The sequence below is a fragment of the Mercenaria mercenaria genome, chromosome 18, assembly GCF_021730395.1.
Source record: "Mercenaria mercenaria strain notata chromosome 18, MADL_Memer_1, whole genome shotgun sequence".
NCBI classification, from domain to species: Eukaryota; Metazoa; Mollusca; class Bivalvia; order Venerida; family Veneridae; genus Mercenaria; species Mercenaria mercenaria.
This window is the reverse complement of record NC_069378.1, coordinates 53,163,307-53,187,193: the sequence shown is the minus strand read 5'-3', so window position 1 is coordinate 53,187,193 and position 23,887 is coordinate 53,163,307. Positions and strand designations below refer to the sequence as shown.

The 23,887-nt window shown below is 33.7% G+C and overlaps 2 protein-coding genes across 3 annotated transcripts in view; both read right to left on the bottom strand.

The window, feature by feature from the left end:
* Positions 1-876: 876 nt before the first annotated feature.
* Positions 877-23,887, bottom strand: part of LOC128546059 (uncharacterized) — a 160,238-nt gene continuing 137,227 nt past the window's right edge. Inside the window, exons 1-4 of one of the 2 annotated variants that reach the window (XM_053529976.1) lie at positions 12,468-12,757; positions 3,438-3,590; positions 2,950-3,047; positions 877-2,560 (exon numbers count right to left, since the gene is read on the bottom strand). In XM_053529976.1, coding sequence (XP_053385951.1) covers positions 2,483-2,560; positions 2,950-3,047; positions 3,438-3,590; positions 12,468-12,558 — 420 coding nt within the window. In that variant the 5' untranslated portion in view covers positions 12,559-12,757 and the 3' untranslated portion in view covers positions 877-2,482. Of the gene's footprint in view, positions 2,561-2,949; positions 3,048-3,437; positions 3,591-12,467; positions 12,758-23,887 lie in introns of those variants that run through there. The other variant, XM_053529977.1, reaches the window with a different exon arrangement.
* Positions 14,536-18,140, bottom strand: LOC128550625 (carbohydrate sulfotransferase 8-like). The gene is made up of 2 exons (XM_053529973.1): positions 17,997-18,140; positions 14,536-16,763 (listed from the first exon to the last, which is right to left on the bottom strand). The coding sequence occupies exons 1-2, from the start codon at positions 18,084-18,086 to the stop codon at positions 15,678-15,680; spliced, it is 1,176 nt and encodes a 391-aa protein (XP_053385948.1). The 5' UTR covers positions 18,087-18,140; the 3' UTR covers positions 14,536-15,677.

The window sequence follows — 23,887 nt, the reverse complement described above, 5'->3', positions numbered from 1 at the left end:
GTCTGTATGAAACGCCTAGGTTATTGCACTTTACATGCAAACTGTAAATTCAAGTGTAAACATAGACTAATAAAGTTCGTTTTAAGGTATTAGATCACTAATAGTAATGTTTACGAAATGGCCTTTGCTTAGTATATTCTGAAAGGTAACTGTGTTTTGCACTATTTTGCAAATTTCAAATAACTTTTACCATGTCGTGTTTTTATAAATTTTGTATAACTTATGGTATCTCCTCAAGCTCAAGAAGAGACAAATTTCAAAGTGAAAGTCACTATCCAAAATGTTTGCAGAGAACTCATTTTACCATTAATTTTAATAAAGGAAACATCAAACTATTGGTAAACAATTATAAAACACAATAAAAATGTTAATATCATTTTTACTATGGTGCCTCAAGTAAACGGATTTAATGAGACAGAATTCATACTTCAACATTGAAAAAGTAGGGTCGAATGCTGTGTCTGTTTTGAATTTAGCTTACTCCATTTAAAAATAACCTTAGGGTAGACGTAAAACCTACCTAAATTTCTTCCACAGTATATTATTTAAGAGTGAAAGCAAAATAGAGAATTTTTACTGCATGTAACTCAATATTTTTAAAGATGTGTAACTCTACCCCTTCTGTTTAAGTAGTAAATTCACTTTGAACACCAAGAAATCACTTTTAAGATTCATCTTTTTCCATTTTTGTACAAACCTTACTAGAAAAAAGGAAAATAAGGGGAAAAATGGTCCCAGTAGGGCTTGAACCTACGCCCCCTAAGTTTGCAGTAAAAGTAGGTTTATAGTAGGAATTGAATACTCTTCAAAAAGGAGGTTCTCAATAAGTGATCTTATACCTTAAATCTATTATATCAGTAAGCTCTTAAAAGGAGGCAGCCCGCAGAAAGTGTCACTCAGCGAAAAGAAACATTTTCTTACATACTTGCATAGAAAACTAGAACGCATATCATAGATAATTTGCTGACAAATAACACTTGTAAAGCATAACTTAACAGATAAAACAAAATAAAATATACTCCACAACTTCAGATTTCAGATTTGGTTGAAATTTGTACATAATGTTATTTTTTTTTTGTTGTTGTTGTTGTTGTTGTAGTTTTTTTTTTTTTTTCATTTATTATAATAAAACATAACAACGATAACAGTCTGTAGTAAACTCATATAACCGTAAGGATAACAGTAAGATAACCCAAAACTTTTATATATATATATAACTCGAAAGCTTCCGAATGACTTTATAAACACCACATTTTTGATTTTCCAGGTATATCTCTTGAAATTGTTTGCGTGTCTGCATTGATACCCTTTTTCTATATCTCATTTTAGTCGGTAAGCTTTTGGAGATGACGTATACATTACAGTTAAACAAGTGTATATTGTATTTTATGAATCCCAAAATCCCAATTTAATTTGTTTTGTGTAATATGCTTAACACGAGTTTCATTTCGATAAAATCAATACATGATTACGTTGCTAATAAAGACAATTATAATCATCTTATTATACACAATACCGTGTTATTTGTTATATTTGTTTCTGAAACAATATATTTTTAAAAAATCAGACTTCACTTTTATTGCATGTAAATGTTGTACAATGTCTTGCCATGTATCATGTACTGTATGTCCTTCCTCATGGGCCATTTGTCCGGATGGAACATTGAAATAAACTATAAAACTATCTTAAGTAAAATTGTTGGTAACCAATTTAGCAATACCCATAAGTTGCCAATCAAGTGTAATCTACTTAATGAATTAACTTGATATTTAATTCGTAACCTGACATTTTATACAAATATGTGAGATTTCTTGCTGCCGATTGATGTTTTATGTGTGTCTATGAAAGTTAGTTCGATGTATTTGTGTGTTTGCCTTTTGTACACGAGTGCCTGTGCTGCTGTGGTTTACCTTGCATGGTAACTGTGATTAAGGCACGTAGCATTCCCTTTTGAATAGTCATCCTTGTTCCAATTTCCTCTTTAACCTACCCACTTTCTACCATCTACCCATTCCTCCTCTTTTTTCTGTATTTTGCATAAAATTAAAATGTACTTGTTGGACTTTTGAAGCAACCCGTCTGTAACATTTTTCCATTAAAGCTTCCTTTTGTTGCGGGCCAACTTGGCAAATGCGTGGCTCTGAGACTGTGTTTGCTGTGCCCAAGTAAGGTGAGTTCTTATCAGTAATCACTGTCAAGGGAAAGATGTTTACCTGAACTCGAGACGAAAACGTACATGAGTATGAAATAATTTAGCAAAATTTCAATACTTTGTGAATAAATTATAGATGGATGTTTTCTTCTCTTGTTTTAAATTGCTGCATTAGTTCAGGTTTAAAACTGCTTAATATAGTTTGTATTCAGTATAAGCTATATACAATTTTTAATACTAAATAAATGTTCCTGTTGTTGTTGTCGTCGTCGTCGTTGTTGTTGTTGTTGTTGTTTTTATGAATTTCATGAATATCTAGTTGATGTTCATTTACGCAGGCAGCTTCATTTTTGATGAATTTTTTCTTGGTCCATCAACACAACAGTAGCAGCAACATATCAGTACATCCTGTAAAAATAGTTTTTAAAATACCTATTTTGTATTCTGCATATGCTTTTCACAAGCATATCTTACTACACTGTATATCAACAATTTGAAAGGGCTTCGTGGTCAAGATTATTTCTCTAAACATGAGTCACTATGCACTAGAGCCATTCAAGAGCTCACATTTTCCGGGAAACCATGTCCCGAACCCAAATGTGTCCATGCATTTTAATGTGGGACTGCCTATGCCCCTCGTATCGTGTTTGCAATGATAATATTTTACATTTTTCACATATTTCTAGTATTTTACAAGGACAGAACTTTTTCATATCTACTACGTACAGCATGTGAGAAATCTTTACTGTATTTCTATACTCTAACTGCTGCCCTTGATTAAAATGACAGATACTTACCAAACCTATTTCCATGACTGTACACAATGAACACATTGCTTTTATCTCTTCTAATTCCTTGTAATATGTATTCAGTGTAGCTAAACACTTCAAGATAACTGGAAATCGAAAAGTAAAAACAATTTTAACCTTCCACTAAACGGCTGACTACTCTTATAAATTCTTACGAATAATTAGATAAATTAATTTCGTTCAGGTTTATCTTAAGTTAAGCACTTAAGAGGAAGTAACAATATATGTTGGGAAAATAAAATATGTTTCCAATGTAAGCGTTTTAATATAGCTTGAGGATAAAGTACGCTTTATTCCACATTTCCTCTTAAGAAAGCATTTGTCATAACCATTTCGTAATAGAACAGAATACAGGTCTTAAACTCTAATATTATCAATAATGTTAAATGGAAGGCAAACGGAATGGGACATCCTTTACTAATTATACTGTCTTTAAAAAAGCTTTAAGTGTAAATTGACAAAATTGATGTACATACAGCCAAATGTATTAGTTCCGACTACAGCATCAACATCATCGTTTTGTTTTCTGTGGCTTGCATCTTCACTGGTAAATACTAACCATACACTTATAACTTCAAAACATAAACTAGCGAATGTAAATCCGGAATGCCAATTCGAAAATGTGTGTCCTGAAAAAAAGAGGAAAAGTAATTATACATAATGTAACAATTGTGCCAGAGCTCCACCTCCATATCACCTGCTAGCTGCACGTTCAGCGATGGAAAACATTTGAAATTACACGCAACATTAATATATGAATAAGTTAACTATCTAGATTCAAAGCATTATCATATATTTCTGTATAGAGGTTTTCTGTTACAGTGTTATGCGAGACTGTAGAAAAGTACTATTATCATGTCATTACCTTATTTAGATGTTTACGTACAGAAAGATATGAAATATCCCTTTTCAATGTTATATGTCTTTGATATAAGAACATACAAAAATAGCTGAAGAGGACCCTTCAGCCGTAATTTTTGACAGATAATCTTAACAATACACGTCAGATAAACTTTATCTCTTATGTAAACTAAAACCTTTTTATGAAAACTTTAATTTCGAGATAAAATTTGTTTATTTCGTATCAATAACTGATTAAACGATAGGTATATTCAAAATAACTGAATTGGAGCTATTTAATTTTTTTATTTCCATATACAATGTAGCACTTGGCATATTGACAACGATTTATTTGTTTATAAACTGTCAGCAAAATTCAAAAGTGTCCTCCATGATCAGGTGTATAATCGAACAAAAAATCTGTATATCATATTTCTCGTTTGTATCTTTCGTCAATCGTATAGAATATAACAGACAACGGGACATGTTATATGATCAAATATTGTGATATTTGTCATGAAGTATCAAATGTCAAGAGCAAGATTAGGATTTAAACATTATAGGCGAGTATTGCTGGAGTAAAGTTACATTTAACAAAACTATATGCTTGTCTTAAGACGAATGCATATAATACATCAGCTGTGTAAATAATTGAATTAGGGTTATCTATTTTTAGTGTGTTTTTCGCTTGGAAGATGTCGGATAATGTGAACGGCAGAAAAAAACGAACGTTGGAACCATACAAAGATCTTCCATTAGTTCTGACATGTCCGTTTATAAAAGTTCTCCTGAAGGTTCTGTGAACTATAAAGGAAGTAAGGAATCGTCAGTCTATAAGAGCTCTGATGAATTTTTCGAGTATAGTTGTGACCCTTCCAGCTCAGCAGGGGAGCATTTGGAAGTCAAGGGATTGTGTGCCGATTGTGGAAAATATCCCTGTGGTACGTGTTTTCGAAGCCATTCAAGGGGCAAAGCTACAACACACCATGAACCGTTTATCAAAGATAAAATGCCAAGAAAACAAGTTCAAAGTTGCGATCCTTGTAAAACAGCCGGTGAAGAATTAGAAGCCATAGGTTATTGTGATGATTGTGAAGAGTATCTGTGTAGTTGCTGCTTTAGGATTCATTCAATAAGTAAGGCAACAAAGCATCATAACTTGATGGACAAAGATGATATGGCTAAAGAATCCGACAGTGCCATTGCATCTTCAGTCTCAAAATTTGATATCCAAAAAGAAGGCGCGAGGTATCCGAAGTCCAAAGACGAATATTGTTACTTACGGGACATTAATGTAAAGGCAGCATGGGATGCAAAAGGCTGTTACATTGTAGCGATGAGTCTAGTGTCGAACCATGAACTGGTTCTAGCTGATGGTTTTAACGTATCATTGAAGCTTGTTGATGTTGTATGTAACGTAATAAAGGGGACACTGGACATGGAATCAGTACCATATGGACTTACAGCGGTGTCAAAGGACGAAGTGGCTGTATTATTGACTGACATATATGTCATTCAAATTGTTACAATTTCAGGGACTATTTCCGTACAAAGAAACATCAAATTAATGAGTCTATGTTTAGATATTGAGTATCTTAATGGAAAATTTTATGCTTCATTCTATAAGCCTGTTAATTTCCATATCCTACAGCCATCAGGTGCAGTATATAAAACGATCAAGCCTGATGCTGAAGTACTTAAACACTGCGCGAAGCCACGTTACATTGCAGTCAGTCCTGATGAGAGTGTGATCTACGTATCCGACTGGCAAACCAACAAAATAATATGCATAGATATGGATGGGAATATGATATCTATGTATCAACGTGAGCTTGAGCAGCCCGTGGATATCGCCATTACTCCATTCGGATCAGTCTTTCTATGTAACAGTAGAAAGCACGTCATTTACAAGATGGCGCCAGATTTAAGAAACGCTTCCGTGGTGCTAGGACCAGGAGATGGTTTGCATGGTCCACAAGCAATTTGTTTTAATTTTGCCAAACAACATCTTTACATTAGCAGTGGAAGTAAAACACGCAAAAAACGTAATGCTATAAAAGTGTTTAAATGGCAGTAACTAAATACAGGTGTTAGTATATGTATGTGACAGATTGTTTAATATGCAAGTACATTTCTAAAGTATACCACTTACATTTTAAAGAATGACTTTATAGATATTTTGAATTTGGATGATTGAGAGTTTAGGGTTACGAAGTTACGAAGGATGCGTTCTTGAGGAAGTGAATATTCATTACGTGCTTTTAATTGAGTAGTGTAATATAACTGTGAAGTACATCTTTTTTTCAATGAAAATGCCAAATGTATTTTTCATTAAATATTTTGTATAAAACGTGTTAGTATATGAATTATCAATAATCGGGAATTCTTATCAAATATAATATGTGGGAAGATGGATCTAATTTCTAAGAAGAACATAAAAATGAGAAATTTATCTGAATGTCACACCAAATGCGGTAAAGAAGTTGTTCCATATTTCCGGTCGCATGCATTTAACAGTTGATTAAGGTAGTTCTGCACGTTTGATAAACCGGAAGTGATGGCGTAACGACATTTATCCGGAAAACGTAGAATAAAGCCTGGATTCGGCGTACGGAAATGAAAATTAGTGTATGAATTGAAGGCAACCTGTGAATAAATTTATAAATTTGTAACAGTCTCTAACTTTCTAAAGTAAAATATGATATTAAAACATCTGACACGTTAAATAATTCAAAATAATGTCTCAAAATTAGCTTCAAATAAGCAATTCACTTTAATCATGGCCAAATATCTCAGAAATAAGCACACGGACCTATACATTTTATTTCATTGTATTATAGGCCTTATGTTTATTTACGACTGTGAGAAGTTTCTTAAAAATCTACCTTGTGTAATTTTTTCTATTTGTGAAAATGTTATGAAAGTTGCTTTTTTTCCGATAGAATCCCATTATGAAAAATTGCGTTATGTCCAAATTTTTCAAATCAGTCTAGCAAAAAATCAAGCACACGGCCCTATCCTTTTTATTTGCTGAATTTTCTAGGTATATTCTGAAGTTTTGAAAAATATGAGTTTAATTAAATTCTACATTGTAGAAAAAGATCCAAACGTGCAGAACTACCTTAAAATGGTACATTTTGTTTGGTGGATGAAAACTTCCTCAGGTTTTCGAATGGAATAGATAATGTTTTCTTAAGGGGTTTGCTGGTGCTCTGAGCTGTATTGTTAGATAGTATAAATCGTTGCAAGGATCCTGTGGAATAGCTTACGTGATAAACCTGAATCCCCTCGGTAGTTACACTGCGGCTGATTTCGACTACAAACATCATAACTGCCAGTCTGATACGAAATTATCTGCCGTAAATGATTTACAGTCAACTGGTACCCATGTCAACTTTTCCCTTTTTTGGTCCCTTGACGACTTCAGAAATGGTCATTTTGTCCCCCAATTTTCTGCCCCTCCTTTATAGTCAAATCAAAGTTTCCTAAATTATGATTAATATAATTATGATGTAAAATGTGTATTCTGTAAAATACATTTGTATGTTCTACATAAAAACATGCAAATTTTACTTAAAAACTACATTTTCTTTTGCTTTGTAAATACCCGATCGTATATAAAAGTGCAGAATACATGCACGTTTCGTAGAAACTTTTGTTAATGTTACACAAACGCCCTTTAGAATAAATAAAATGTTATGAAGTTTCTACTTTTCTTTATTTTAGTGTTTGTTAAAAAGAACGGACAATCGCTTCTGTTCTGGAAGTCCGTCAGAACATAAAACCAGGGTAACTGTTAATATTTCTCGTATTTAACCCACGGAGATTATGTTAAAATATAAGTGGTATGGCTCAGCTTTGCACCTGATTTGTATTCATTGTCGTTGGGAACGTAGCCGTAAGAACCATCTCTAGCACACAGACGGAAGTTAGAACTGTTTTATCTCAATTACTTTTCAACGCCCTATGAAAGTCGTTCAATTTCCACTGTAGAAAATTATTGTTTAATCATTTTGACAACAGTTTTTGTATTGATATTCATATTTGCTTTTGTAATAAAGTGTCATTAACAATACTTAGTTTATTTTAATTACTTTCATTGTATGTATGTATCATATTGTAATAGTAAAAATATCCAAGTAGTAATCTGCAACGTTTACACATAGAGATGAATGCATATGTTCGAAAGATTTTGACAAATAAACTGAAATTTACGTTTTCTATCTTTAAGGCGACATTTTATAGGGTGTTGAAATTGACAGTAGGATAAGATACGGCGTTTATTGCTCCTTCAAGCTGTTTAACCGAGTTAAGATTCATGATTATGATTAATATTGTGCAAAGCAAAAGGACTTATATTATTTTCTCATGCGTATTCCCCAGAGCAAAGAAAAAGGCCAAATAGAAAAGAAGTAACTAGTTTGAACATGTCTTTTCCTGCTATAACGTCTGATTCAAATGGAAGTAGTAGCTCTGTGTACAAAAATCCTGTTGTAGAAAAGATTAAAGAGTAAACTTATTTCAGTCTACAACACTTCAGAAGAATACTACGCGTATATCTATGTCCCTTGTAACATCGCCAAGCAAAAAGATTATGACGAATATCTCACTGGTACCTGTTTTAAGTCATTCCAATGGTAGAGCAAGAACTTGCGATCCATGAAGAAATAGATGCAGTAAGATACTGTTACGAAGCCGAGGGATATTTATGTACTAACTGCTTTAGAGTAAGGCAACGAAAGAACAAATTTTTGTCACAGGGCTAACAAATTAGCAATCCTGGCGTAGGTTCGTTATTCTGTATTTTTCCGTAATATAAAAAGCCTGAAACATAAAAGCAATGAAATTAGCAATCATGATAAGATAAAGATGAAATAATACAAAAATTGCACAATTAATAATTCACGCGTTGTGTAAAGAATTAATCATGCATCGGAATGCTTTATTATTGGCCTGTGTACGGTAACGCCTATCTGTCCACAAAAGATACGTTTTGAGTGTTTACGGTACTTTGTGCACACAGGTGAACTGTCATTGTTTTGAAATACATTCAATTTGTGTAGTTATTATAGATCTACATGTATCAAAATAATTCATTCACCCGTATAAGCATTCCGAGTGTTTTCAGACTTTGAGAAAAGTGACACATTTTATTAAGGAGTTCGAACACAAGTGATGTAAAATTGTATCATCTAAAGGCTTGTAACATTTTTAGGGACAGTTATGGTGTTACATGTACTGTACTGATTTTTGAAATTATATTCTTTGTAATCAATGAGCATTATTATCTATGCTACGGGATATGTCACATTAATTCAATACATATAACTTTTAATAAGTCATAGGCCCATTTAGTACTGCTGTCAGTGATTGTCTCGGTGTTTTGTGCTTTTAACCTTGAAATGCTCTTGAATCGTTTATTTGGCTGCTGCAAGACTGGAGGTTCTGGTTCTGCATTAGTTGGCTCTAAACTAGTAATTGCAGAGTTAACAGCTTCCATTTCTATTTCATCCAGGGCAATGTCAAGAAAGTCTAAAATCTCATATAGACCAATCCCAGTGGCATTTTTAAAGAATTCATTTATTTCTTTGTGTGTGAAGAATGTTTCTCATTGCAGAGTTGGTGCAGCCGTTCTGCGCAGGCGCGGAATTATTATCCATTGGAGCGCACGGCAAAATTACTCATCTTTTTGCATGTCCGCGCGCATTTAGTGTATCAAATGCATAATATACTGACTAGAGGTTAGGGTTAGTATCACCATGGTTACAAAATAAATACATTTAAGATGTTTTCTTTCAAATTTAGTTAATCCGGTATATACCGGAGTCTGTAATATATCACAGGTGCACCAACTCTGTATTTAGTCACAGCCGTGTGTGAAAGTGTACTTTTCGAAAACTTTAAAGCTGAACAAAATCTAACTTTAACAGAATTCCTTGATTAGACAACATGTTTCATTTATAATTTACCAGTCCATCATACTGTGAGCCATTTACTTGCTAGTCATCTTTAGAACCCCTAACACTACATGCTGTGCCACTTTTGTACTGAGACATTGTAAACATGATAGATATGTATTTCTCGCTAGATATAAGATTTGCAGACGTACAGGAAGTAGATGTAGATAAAATCTGGAAAGTAGATTTTACTACAATGTTTAAATGTTTACGTTCATTCATAAGTGGAGATAATGTGACATTGTATTTTACGGTAGCTGCGAAACATTTTCCCACGGTGCGACAAATGCTTCTTGTATGCAAATAAATATCAGAATATAGTTGTTTGTCTCAAAGTTCTATATACTTTGTTTCACTACAATTTAGCACTGGAAAAATGGGTATAGGTATCATATCGGAAATAGCGGTAGAATTTCTAGTCACAATCATAATGGGGTGGAATGTAACAGTCAACCATATTTTATTGAAGATTCATGTATAGGCGATTTCACATAACGGTCACAAAACCGTACGATGCCTGTACGGTTTACAAAATATCGTATAAGCCCACCGATTTGAGAATCCTTACGGTCTCTGTACAATCGTAGCGTCTAGTCACAGTACCTACGGGCCCGTAGGAATTTTAGTGGATGCAATCGTAGGATATCAGTACAGACATCACAGAAAGTCGTGCGGAGCTCGCCAAGAGTCCGGCCGTACATCGTATGGTGCTCGTGGATTCGTACGGTGTCCGCACGGTATCCGTGCGACAGGAATAAATCAGTTCGGCGACATCTGAAAATTTTCCATTTTCAATCGTAGGATATCTGTACGGACATCGCAAGCAAGAAGTACGAAGCTCGCAATGAGCCTGGTCGTACCTCACCAAGGAAAACGCCCTGCCAGCCCCACGCGGACATCGCACATTCTCCGTACGGTGTGTGTCGTACGTTGGCCGTGCAAGTCCCTTGCGATGCTCGTGCGAACATCGGCAAGCATCGCAGTTTTCCAAATCCGCACGGACATTGTGCGATGCCCTTACGAGCTCTACCGTGGGCCTGTGCGGTTCCCATACGGAGCTCTTGCGAGCTGCTCCCGACTTCGAAAATATCTACCAGCTCGCAGGGAACTCGCGTTTTAACCGAGTCCCCGAGTCGTCTTCGAGTTCAAAATATCCGTACGACGTTCGTACGAGTCAAGGATGTCCGTACGGACGCAGTACGAGTTTACCAAAATTCGTACGGAGCTCGTAGCGTTCTTGTGACCAGGGTATTACGGTGAGTCGATGTTCCTACTTAAGTACCAGCTCTTAGCTTATATAATACCTTGAGAGGCTACTAGGGGTTTCCTCCAGCAACAAAGCCTAGAAAAGTCGCCATGTTTGTATCGGTATAACCCAACAAAAACAAAAATAAAACATCGAAATATTTTATTAATCTGTCAAACAAGCATGTAGTTGATAGACTCACCTCTATACAGACATACAAATTTGAGTAGTCCAATAATTATACGCTTCAAAATCAATGTACATTCTAAAAAAAAGAATTCTTCATGTGAGGAAGCCATCCAGCTGACTTACGGAAGGTCGGTGTTTTTACCTAGATGCCCGCTCATTATGAAATAATGCACGGAGGGACACAAGAGGTCTTCCTCCACCACCAAAGCTGGAAAGTCGCCATATGACCTATAAATGTGTCGGTGCGACGTTAAACCCAACAAAAATAAAATAAAACATTGTAGAAATTGTCTAGCTCCGTTACCCATTTCAGATAAATTGTTTGTAAAATAGTACCACGTAGATAGGGTCTGTGATTATTCGCTTTACTCTTACATGTACCTTGTATTTCCGAAAAATAGGTTTGGGATTCCAGTATGAATCAGCTATATTGATTTGCAAAATGTAAATACGGGTTACGATAAGCATTATAACGTAGAATTCCACGGGGAAAATACAAAGAATATTCAACTTGCTAGCAATTTTCCTTCCTTTATTTAGAAATAGAGCCTTAAATCTTCAAAGATAGAAAGACATTAAATTAAGCCTTGAAAAGTGATTTCTAAGTCCTTTAATTAACCCAAAACGATTACAAAATAAATGAGAAATTTATGAAAGTTTTGTTTATATCAATAACTGAAATTTTCAAAAAAATTTGAACATGTGATCAAAAAAGAATAAAAATTCTTGCCAGAGGCAAGTACTTACAAGCAGAGATATCTATATCTAAGTTTACTTCCCTTGCATTTGTACAATTGACTGGAAAATAAAAACGACTTTAGACACAGTATCGTACCTTTTTGCACAACAAAATCACTAAGCCTAAGGATATACTAGTATTTATATAAACTTAATTCATCCTCCTTCAGACTTATTAATGGTACAGAGTTCATTTGTTACAAACTGAAAATGGAATTAAATATCACATAGTATTTTTAAGGTCTCTGACTTTGAATCGCTTGCCCCTCACCAATGTGGGTTCGAAACCTGTCTCGGGTGTAGAATTCTTCATGTGATGAAGTTATTCAACTGATTTACTGGATTCTAACTAGGTACCAGCTCTTAGCTTACGTAATACCTGGAGAGACTACTAGGGTTTCCTCCACCAACAAAGTCTGGAAAAGTCGCCATATTTGTGTTGGTACGACCCTTAACCCAACAAAAACAAAAAAGGAACATCGAAATATTTTAGTAAGCTGTCAAACAAGCGTGCAATTATAAATTGTAAGACTCACCTCTATACAGACATACATTCTTGAGTAGTCCAATAATTATACACTTCAGAATCAATACACATTGTAGAAAATGTCCAGCTCCGTTACCCATTTCAAACAAATTGTTTGTAATATAATTCCACGTAGATTGGGTCTGTGATTACTCCTTTTGGAATTCCAGTATTGAATCAGGTATGTTTACTTTCGAAACGTAAAAACAGGTTACGATAATGCATTATAGTGCAGACTCAAACAAGGAAAGTACAAAAATATTTGCTAGCTATTACTAATTTTAGATTGATGTAATGTCTGGCGAATGCATGTACCTTCCGGAGAAAAGAGAATGTTTATGTTTATGATTGGCATTACACACAAGGCTGCAAAGTAGAGATATGTAAACAGAAACATATTTCTAAAGATTAAGCATGAGATTTTGATATGACCTGCAAACGTTCTCGATTCACTCGCACTTAAATACCGGAATTTTATTTTTGAAACGTTTGGTTATTATTATTAGGTATTAAATCACGATTTCGAAACTAACTTTTGAGCCAAACACGCATAAATACATGGAATGTAAAGGCAGGTGCGTATCAAGAGAGTATGCATTAATTGCAAGTTGACTGAAAAATAAACGTTTCAATGCAATAAATGATAAAATATTTTCATAATGCTTGGAATTTCTGACTTTCTTAAAACTGGTTCCATATTTTGTTTATGTATGACCCGGAAGATCGTATAAAACTGTTCACCAACAGACTCATGAGAATCTCCTTGTTTGTTATAGCTTTTCCCCTGCTTTTGCTCTCCTTAACTCGGAAAAAAAACAAATATATTATGCAAAATAAAAGGTAAGGGTAGATTTCCCATGCCATGCATCTCAAAGTAGGAATGAATATCTAACAATAAGGATGACATTCAGATTATCAACAAAAGGTCAAGTTGAACTTACAATTCAATACACAAAAGGTTTTCAATTCTTTTGGAAAAAAGTCATAAGTCTTAGCTAAAATGTGATATCTTGTCAGGACTGTATATATAGTCCTACAGCTGAACGGAAACCAAAACTTAAAACAAGGAAAACACGATTTCATAACTCCGTGATGAAATGTAATCCAGAGTGTCTGGACACAGCCCCATTGGTACCAAGTATTGGTATATTAGGAAATAATTTTGAATATAAAAAGCTTTAAAATTGATCTTAAAGCATATGGAGGAAACTGGAGGTTGTGGATGGTTTGATCACTGCCTCGGACCTAAAAATTAAATATTTGTAAAATAAAATATGTCATTGAACATATATACGTGTTAGTATTTTGTTCAAATAGTATTTTGTTCAAATTTAAATTGAGCAAGTTTCGTTTTCATATTTAACGTACCACAAACGATTGAGATGTTTTGGATGACACAACTGGAAATATTGTTTCTTTTAAATATTATTCCTTCCTTTCTGTGATGTTATTATATGTTATTTTTCCGAAATAGTGTCTGTTATGGAAAAAAATGTTGTCATTTATTTGTCTTTATAAACAGAAATATGTAATTAGGCGATGTGTTTGCCTTGATAAAGCTATAAAGGTATTTTATGTTGTTGTCGGTGCGGGTAAACAGTCGTTTCGCTGCATGCTACGCTCTTTACTAAAATTTCAATACAATTGCACCAGATGTTTTTTATGTTTAAACTGAAGCAAGATGCATTGTCATTTATATTTGGCATATATTGTGAATCTAAAACTTTAGTAAATTGACTTCCTTACTACCACTTCATTGCTTTGGTGGAACATTTTGGACCACACTTAAATATGATTTCTGTCCACTGTATCGCCATTGCCACATTTAAACAGAGAGAGTTCCCGATGTCTGAACAAATATGAAAACGATTTCAGCTGCTTAAATAACGCATACAGCTCTCAAAGATGCACTATGTATAAAATATGTCTCCTATAATCAAGGTAACATGTTGTGTATATTTTGTGGGAATTATTTACCACCAAACAAAAACATTCAAACACTATTATGATCGCATTACGTTCTGTATTATCAAAAAGCTTTTTTTTTGTTTAAATTTATTCCTAAAATATTTGTAACAAAATTCAGGTACATACGACTTCATTGACAAATAGGTATCGGTATAGAAAAAACATAAACACATGAAAATTAAAAACACTACACCCATTTTGGCAAATGTGCAAATTTTTAATTCTAACATCTTTTATGCAAAATATTTGTTATAAATTTATCATTACACGTTATGTCCAATCTTATATGCCGTTTTTCTGGTGTTTTCTACCCTTATCTTTTTTGTCAAGTTTTATCGATATTTATGCTTGTCAAAAGTAGGCGTATCTTAAAATTGTTTAGTTAACAATGGCTTTATTAAAAATAAAAAAATCAGTTATTTCTGTACGAGAAAGCCATTGTAAGTATTCTGGACAGATATAGGGAACTTCATATGACATTAACAGGTTTTAAATTACGTCAACGTCACCTAACAAAGCGCTTTGTAACGCACAAATCAATTCAAACTTTTATTATTTGAAATCCTGCCCAAGTTATTTATCAAGTAACATTTTCAAGACTTCACATATATCAAGTATTCCTCACTAACGATCAAAAATAAACTAAAAGAATACTGTTCTTCTTACGAGCGAAAGTCACACATGAAATAAGACAAAACATTTAAAATTTATACCTGTATTTATCCTGCAAATATGATAAATATACATATGACAAAAATCTGCCTGGAATATATACTTTCACAGTTTGGGTGAGTCTTGACTATGCAGCATTTACAAAAGTTTTCCGGTCTTTATCATACAGCTATGCATTTGAAGTTGTGTAAAAAGTGGTTAATGCGGTTTGTTTGTTTGGATTTCGCGCCGTTTTTCAACATTGTTTTCATTTTTCAGTTATGCAAAGGGCGGGCAGTTAGCTTAACTAGTGTTTGTGGTTTCTGTACCAGTACAAATATGTTCTTCACAAGTATCTACAATTTTCTCCACATGAATCAGAAGTGAAGTACGAATGATTTCAGACTAAATGCCATTTATCAAATCGTCCCGGAGAACATTCGCCTCGCCCGGGGATTAAATTAACACAGGACACTGCGATCCGTAGATCTGCGCTCTCGCTATTGAGCTAAGCAGGCGGGCTTTAATTAGCAGTTTTAAAATAACAAATGAATTACAAGTGTCATATTTCTTCCTATTAGAAATTATATAATGATTTAAATTACGTATTTTCCATTATTACATTTACAGAAGTGCTCCTATTGAAAAGTGCCTGAGGCATATCATCGTAGCCAAACAATTCACAATCAGTTTTGAGTACATTTCTTAACCTAAGCATATGTTCCATAGGCACCGTTCTATAGGCTTTTATCAATGCTTCCTTGCGTTGATTATTCAAAGCAGTTACATTATTGGAACTTTGTTCAATTGCTTCTTTAACTGCTAGCTCATACATTACATTGTCGATGCCGTTCACGAGATCTTCTCTAAAAGGCATTTTTTGTTCGTTCAAGATCAATCCTCTAATTTGATAGCTCGACCAGAGTCTTTGAAAGAGGTCGTATCTTGATAGCTCCGGCGATCTCGATAATGTAGTAAACATATGAGTTATAGGACCCATATCTCGCTTGTGTTTAAGTTCAAGTTCTTTAACGTCTACACTACTCTCAAAGTCAACTTTAATTCCGTTTTTTCTCCACATTTCAGCTAATGTTATTATGTTATCTGTCATTTTTTCTAATTTTCCAATAAAGTTAAATTTAATATAGCAAGGGTCACATCTAGTATGCATAGGAGCTAAATGAATATTTAAACGCCAGTCATGTTCAAATAAAGTAACGACATATTCTACCAATTCAGCAAATGTAACGTCATGTCCGAATTGTTTACTTAACGAGGTGGCATTTTTACGGACAACTCTGACGACATCAGTTCCTAGTCTTTGCCAAAGTTCGTTTGGGCAGTAAAGTTTATTTTCGAAAGTCGCAAATAAACGACTATACGGCTCTCTTACAAACATAAAAGAATACGTAGAATTTTCTATCTTCTGTTTAACGTAGTTGTATTTTTTTCTCTTATATGCCATATTTACTTTCTTATAATAACAGTCATTACATGAAAAAGCTTCCCTAAATAATGCATTCATGAACGCCGAACCACACTTTGGAACATCACAGTAATATAGTAAATGATTCTCACGGCGCACCACAAAACCATTTAACGTTCTTTTTTCTGTTGTTTTATATTTCTGACATATGTCCCCACTCCTCTGTTTGATCCCAAGATTCACCTTGTTCATAGAGCTGTGCTGTAATATCAATATAATCAATTTATTTTGTGAGCATTTTAAGTGCTTAAGAACACCCAAATTATGTAAATTATAAAACAGTCATCTAACAGTATATTGTCAGTATTTTGTTTTACTTTATACATATTTTTCTCTCTAATCAGCGATTTGCATTTGTACCGTATGACTTTCAAATGCATTTCAGTATATTCAAATGGACGCAGTATATTCCAAAATAGACGATGAAACGAGTCTCATTATTACCAAAACAATAAGAGCCTCTTACTGGTATAAATAGAATTCAACGACGTATCTGGTCCGTCTGTAATGTTTTCCATTTATCTTTGAGAAAAATAAGCACATAATTTAAATATTTTTACATTTTCCTGTACAAAATCGGACATATGTATTCTCATTTCATACCCAGTCGGCTGATCCAGTATGATTGTTCGAACGGATACACGTCCAAATATATTGCTCAGTACAGAACGATATTAATTAAATACTTCAACGTATGGTACCTTCACAACTATATTTTGCTAAATTTAATCCTACATAGGTCCAACCATATAAGATATATGAATATTTAACATATTACTGTTATGACTAGTGGGCAGATCGGTACTTAGTCTACATAACAAATGTCAGTAATGAATTGCTTTAGATGCCTTTATCACAATGTGTAATGATAAATCTGTCAAAATCATTATATCGCCATAGAGATAAAAGTGTTACATACATGTGCATCATGTTCTTACCTTAACGTTTTCGGAAACTACAAACCGGAAGCTATACTAGCATGCATATGTACCAACTCTTTTCTTTTATCATAAAATGTTGTATAAACCGCATATGTGTTAGATATTACAGTAAAAAGGATCGACAGTGACAAATGCAAAGTTCCATTTAAAACGGTCCATAAAGACGCGTGTACAGCATCTAAAATAACTTAAACTAGATAAAGTTGTGGCAGTCGGCTTTGTCAATATCTAAAAGCATTAAATTTGAGATCTTTGTATAGTAAAGAACACATGAGATATGGTAATTCTGAAATAAACAATACAAATATTTCTTTTTATATTTTCCCCAAATATACTATTTGATTTATAAAATTTCATTTCTTGAATGTCATTATTACAAAGAAAATACCCCAAGATCAATAAAGTATAAACCTTTGTAATGACAATATATAGCAATATTGCCTTTTATATTTTAATCCAGTTCTTTATCATTAAATCAGGTACACAAAATTACCATTTGAAAAGCTGATAACAAGAACAATACACCAATACATCCAAACGTTCCTTTAGTTCGGAATTTTCGAATTCTTTTTATAAACATCATTTAAACGGCTTACATTCCTACACATTCTAACATCTTTGGACACACATGTATGTTATAAAGTCGATTTCTTTTCATGACTTCATTGGATTTAATGAATGTGTGATTTACTGGCTAGCAATTAGCAGGTATACAATAGGCCAGCTGTTGTTCCTTTTATTGGCTTTTTACCTTTATTTTCTATCTCTACCTGTAACATGTTTGGGTATATTGTATGTACAGTTACGTTATTAGTTTCATTATTGTCTCAAGAAATAAACAAATTGAACTTTGCTTGTTGTTTACCCAAGTCAGTTAAAATTAAATGTTAGAAAGTCGTCAAATTTGACTTGATCTAGTTAGTGGTGGATATAAATTTGAGCATGACATTTTCTATAAATAAGTACATCGATTCTTCATTCATTCATACTGAACTGTCCTGTCCATTAAGAATTTAATTATCGTCATATATTATTGCTTGTTCTACTGTCAATATTGTCTAGCAGTTAAAATGTAGGCTGTTCAAAACTCAAAGTTGTCGTCGGGTTCGCTACCCAACTTGGTATGTTTACCCCGAAGCTAATTGTTTGGACAAGTCAGTGTGAGTCATCATAAGGCTCCGCATAGCATAGCTGTACATGTTAGAGATTATGTAGCCAAGGATAAATGTAGTAAAATAGAGACAAAGTTTCCGTCGGGTTAGTGGCTACCCAACCTTGTGTGTTTACACAAAAATTAATTGTATGGACAAAACAGTATGTGTCAGATAAGGTTCCGCAAAGCATAGCTGTATCTTTGATATTATATAGGATAAATGTGGAAAATAGAGTCAGTTGAAGGTAACAGTACATATATAGTCTAAGTTATTTCAAATCTGTCATTTTGGAAAACATGTGTTACTTTTTAGAATATGTTTAGTCATAAATTTCTGGAGAAAAGAATTTACTAATATGTAAATATTGTCTGTGAAATTGATGTATAGATAAATAGGCTTTGCATGTGCATATTTTGCTACATATGGTCGTTCAAACAATTAAGTAATTAGACAGTTTACAAACTTACCTCAAATAGAAAGTCTATAGTTTATGGGCATTTAAAATGAAAATGTAATATACACTTAAATATATTTATTACATTGATGAACTTGTTAAGCAATTCGTCTTTCACTACAACATAAATTGAGTCAGCATTCATGTATCCTATTAGCTGTAAAACCTTTTTAAACCCTGCTCTGCTGAACCAAACAATTGAAAATTAACTCGATTATTTTCAATTTAACATAATAGATATAACTGTATACAGAGCGTGTCCGTCATAAACACACGGTGGGTAAAGCAAAGGTTTGCGATGTGATTATCACAAGGGATTGAAAAGCTTCGAGAAATTCTTATTTATATGAACATGTTCTTTATAATGCAACAGCTACAACTTGGATGTGTGTGCTAAAACCATTGGTTATTCCAATATCCAGGCAAACTGTAAATTCCAAGTACTAACACAGACTAATATGGTTTGCTTTTATTTTTTTATTTCTATTCTAATTTTACAACTGACTGAATAGAAAAGAAACATTTTCATATACTAGCGTAGAAGAAAAACCCTTTATCACAGATAGTTTGTTAACAAAAAGAAAACAGTTGTAAATTTAACTATAAAACGTAACATAACTTGCCCATTTTGATCAATCAGGCATCTTTAGAACAAGAACAAGTCTTTAGTGTCTGTCATCTTATTGCTAAGGACATATTTCTTACAACTGACTGAATACAAAGGAAACATTTTCATGTACTAGCGTAGAAGAAAAAAAAAATTATCACAGATACTTTGTTAACAAACAACATTTGTAAATTATAACTATAAAACGTAACAAAACATGCCCATTTTGATCAATCAGGCATATTTAGAACGAGAACAACACTTTAGTGTTTGTCATCTCGTTGCTTAGGACAGATATCTTACAACTGACTGAAAAGAAAAGAAACATTTTCATGTACTAGCGCAGACGCAAAAACCCTTTATCACAGAAAGTTTGTTAACAAACAACAGTTGTAAATCATAACTATAAAACGTAACAAAAACATGCCCATTTTGATCAATCAGGCATCTTTAGAACAAGACATTAGTGTTTGTCGTACTTTTGCTAAGGACAGATTTCTAAAGTATCTTTATTGTGTTAATTTGTGAACATGTTAACGCTAAATTGCTAACAAACGTTAACTTTTAAAATGATCTATGATTTTACCATTGAAGTCGTAACCAAAATAGTTTAAATAATTTTCTCTGCCTAGTGCTATTTATATATCAATGCTGATTACATACTCGTGTCTATTCCCCGTAAAGCTGCACTGGTACCAGAAACGTCAATATTTTTCCATACACTGATGCTTGAATTTCATATCGGGTGCGTGACGTAATTCAGTGTGTGTTGTTTCACTATTTTTTCTATTTAGTTCAGTGTTGTCAATCCTGTTCATGCTATTTAACATATTAATGATATTTACATAATATTTATACGTGTAGATGCGTATGTAATAAAAAGGTTATTATCTTTGCATCGGGAAATATACACTCGTTCTTCTGCGGAAGAATATTGCGCTCCTAAAGTCCCGCAATATTTCTGCTGAAGAATTCGTGCATATTTCCCGATACAAAGCTAATAACCTGTAAATATACTAAGCCTTCATCGCCTTGTTCAGTTTTGTTGTTGGTTAAAAGCAGAGCAAGCAATTAATAAACATCACAAATTCTTGAAGATACAAATTATCACCCTATTCGCAATAATCTTACATCAGCATTACTCAAATAATAATGCACTATTGAAATTAACATAATCCTTAACACAATGAAACAAAAATGTTTAACTTGATTGATTATCTGTATTTATATCACAGTTGAAATGAGATACAAGATAAAAAAAGACCTAAACCCTCATCTCACTATGTTATTAGATATTTACGGATTAAGTCTACGTGGACTGTGAACACCTAGGACGATCGATTTTTCAAGGGGACCGTCTCAACATGATAATTTTAATTTATGTTTGGTAGGAAAACATTCCTATAATGATGGTAAGGTCTGGCTTAATATGTCACTGCACAGGATAATATTTGGATTTGTCTGTCCGTCCGTCTGTTCGCCAGAGAAATGTTTTCTTATACATATCGCAAAAAGTATTTGATCTAGCGTCATAACACTTTCCTGAAATGTTCTTCAATATTATAAGTTGCGCATCTGCGACAAAGTTGAAGAGATGAGCTAGTCTGATCGCAATGTATCCGTATTCCATCGTCGTCGTCGTCCAACATGAAAAAATCTAAACTGGGTCAGTTTGGATCAGAATGTAGGTCAGCAGGTAAAACATTGTGAAAACTGTAGAAAACGTAATATCTTGCGTCTCCATTTCTTTGTTGTTATTATACGCCCGAAGGGACGTATTTTGGGATACCACAGGTGTTCATCTGGCTGTCTGGCTGTCTGTCTGTCTGTCTGTTTGTCTGTCTGTCCGTCTGTCCGTTAACAATTTCGTGTCGACTCCGCTCCTTGAAGGATTTTAAACAAACTTGAAACAAATGTTATCCACATCAAGGGGACGTGCAGAGCGCCTATATCAGGTGGCTTGCTTTAAGGTCAAGGTCACACTTAGGGGTCAAGGTCATATGACTTTGTTTCGTGTCCGCTCTGTAACTCTTGATCTGTATGAGGGATTTTAAAGAAACATTGCACAAATGTCCACCACATCGAGTCGACGTGCAGAGCGCATGTTTTGGATGGCTAGATACAAGGTCAAGGTCACACTAAGGGGTCAAAAGTCATATAACTGTGTTTCGAGTGCAATGTGTAACTGTTGAACTGCTTGAAGGATTTTAAAGAAACTTGGCACAAATGTTCACCACATTGAGACGACGTGCAGAGCGCATGGCTCGCTTCAAGGTCATTGTCACACATAGGGGTCAATGGTCACATGACTTTGTTTTGTGTTTATGTTGCTTTGCATTGCGGTGCTCTTGGTTTTATTTGGCATACCCATTTTTTGTTCACTTACAATATTTTTATTGAATTACTTCCCTTTTATGTTACTATAAATAGGTTATTTTGTAACATTTTTATTATTGGCCGTAGGGAAAAAGCAGATACCACTTTTCTGTGGTACAACATGGATGGTACCTGCAAAGTTAAGGTGTATTTTGACATATCTGTACCTGGTAATGATTTTAGTGGACTTAGAGTTTTTCGGGGAATTTCTACCCTTTGTTGTCCTTTTCGTTTGGGCTTCAACAGTAAAGTTCTTTAAATTTTGCTCCCATCCCCTGATATAATCCTTCGGGCGTATATTGCCCCGCTTGGCGGAGCACTTGTTATTTCTGTATTAGCCGCGTTAAAGACTTTGTATTCGTATAACTTTATTGTTTTAATTTGTCAGTTGTGGATGGACGACGAAGAGATGGACAGCATTTTTACTAGATAAATGAACGGAAAATAATCAAAATAAAAAAATCTTCCCATTAATACTGTATTATGGCATAAACATGAATTAAATGAAATTCATTTCTTGTTGACAGTTTTCAGTTTATACACTCAATCCGTTATGTTTTCTTCTACACACAAGGGATGCACAGACATGTACGTAGAAACTAGGCCTTCAGACTGTTGAAAAGGTATTTCTATGATATGACCTATCGACTGACTTTTATATCCCAGATAACTGTATTTTAATTTTTTATACATTTAAAAAGAGAAATGTTCTGTCTCTGGACTAAATTTCATAAAGAAAATGTGGCATCTAGAGTAAGTATAAAGTTTTCAAAAAAGGTAGATAATTAAAAAATGGGACTACCTAGATTATGGTTCCTTGTCCCTATACCCCTTCTCACTGACTTCTATCAGTTTGTAAAGTATGAAATCTATCTTGCACAGTATTCGAGTTATGCCCCAAAGAAGGTTTAAAAATGGAGATTATTAAAAATGGGACCAACTACAGTTATGGTTCCTTGTCACTGCACTTTCTTTCAATGAGGTCTAACATTGTATAAAATTACGACTTGGTATCTTCAATACTTACTTAGTTTATCATCCGGTCGAGAAGTGTCAAAAGGGAGGTGTGACCACATAGAGTTATAATTTCTTGTCAAATCAGAGTTATGGGGATTGATTTTCCTTGTGTAGACTTCGATAGTAAATAACTATTTTAAGTTTCAAGTCAAAAGCTTTAATAGTAACAGAGATATTTGAAATTATCAAAAAAATTAACAAAATGATCTAAGTTAAAAAATGGCATAATTCTGTCAAAATCCAAACCAGAGTTATGGGGATTGCTTTCCTTGGTGTAGATTTCGATAGTTAATAACTATTTTAAGTTTCAAGTCAATAGCTTCGATAGTAACAGAGATATTTGCCTTTATCAAAAAATTTAACCAAATATTCTAAGTTAAAAAGGGACATAATTCTAACAAAATTCAAATCAGAGTTGTGGGGATTGTTTCTACGCGTGTAGACTTAAATAGTAAATTAGTATTTTAAGATTCAAGTCAATAGCTTTGATAGTAACAAAGATATTTGACTTGATCAAAAAGATTAACAGAACATTCTTAATTAAAAAGGGGCATAATTCTGCCAAAATCCAAATCAGAGTTATGGGGATTGCTTTTCTTGTTGTAGATTTCGATAGTAAATAACTATTTTAAGTTTCAAGTCAATAGCTTTGATAGTAACAGAGATATTTGACTTTATCAAAAACTTCAACCAAAAATTCTAAGTTAAAAAGGGGCATAATTCTATCAAAATTCAATCAGAGTTATGCGGATAGTTTCTCCTGGTGAAGCCTTTGA

Excerpts from the sequence above, each read along its gene's own strand:
- LOC128550625 (XM_053529973.1), bottom strand. The coding sequence starts at position 18,086 with ATGATGTTTATAAAAAGAATTCGAAAATTCCGAACTAAAGGAACGTTT. Across the intron at positions 16,764-17,996 it reads TGTTATCAGCTTTTCAAATG|CACAGCTCTATGAACAAGGT; the intron begins GTAATTTTGTGT and ends TTGATATTACAG.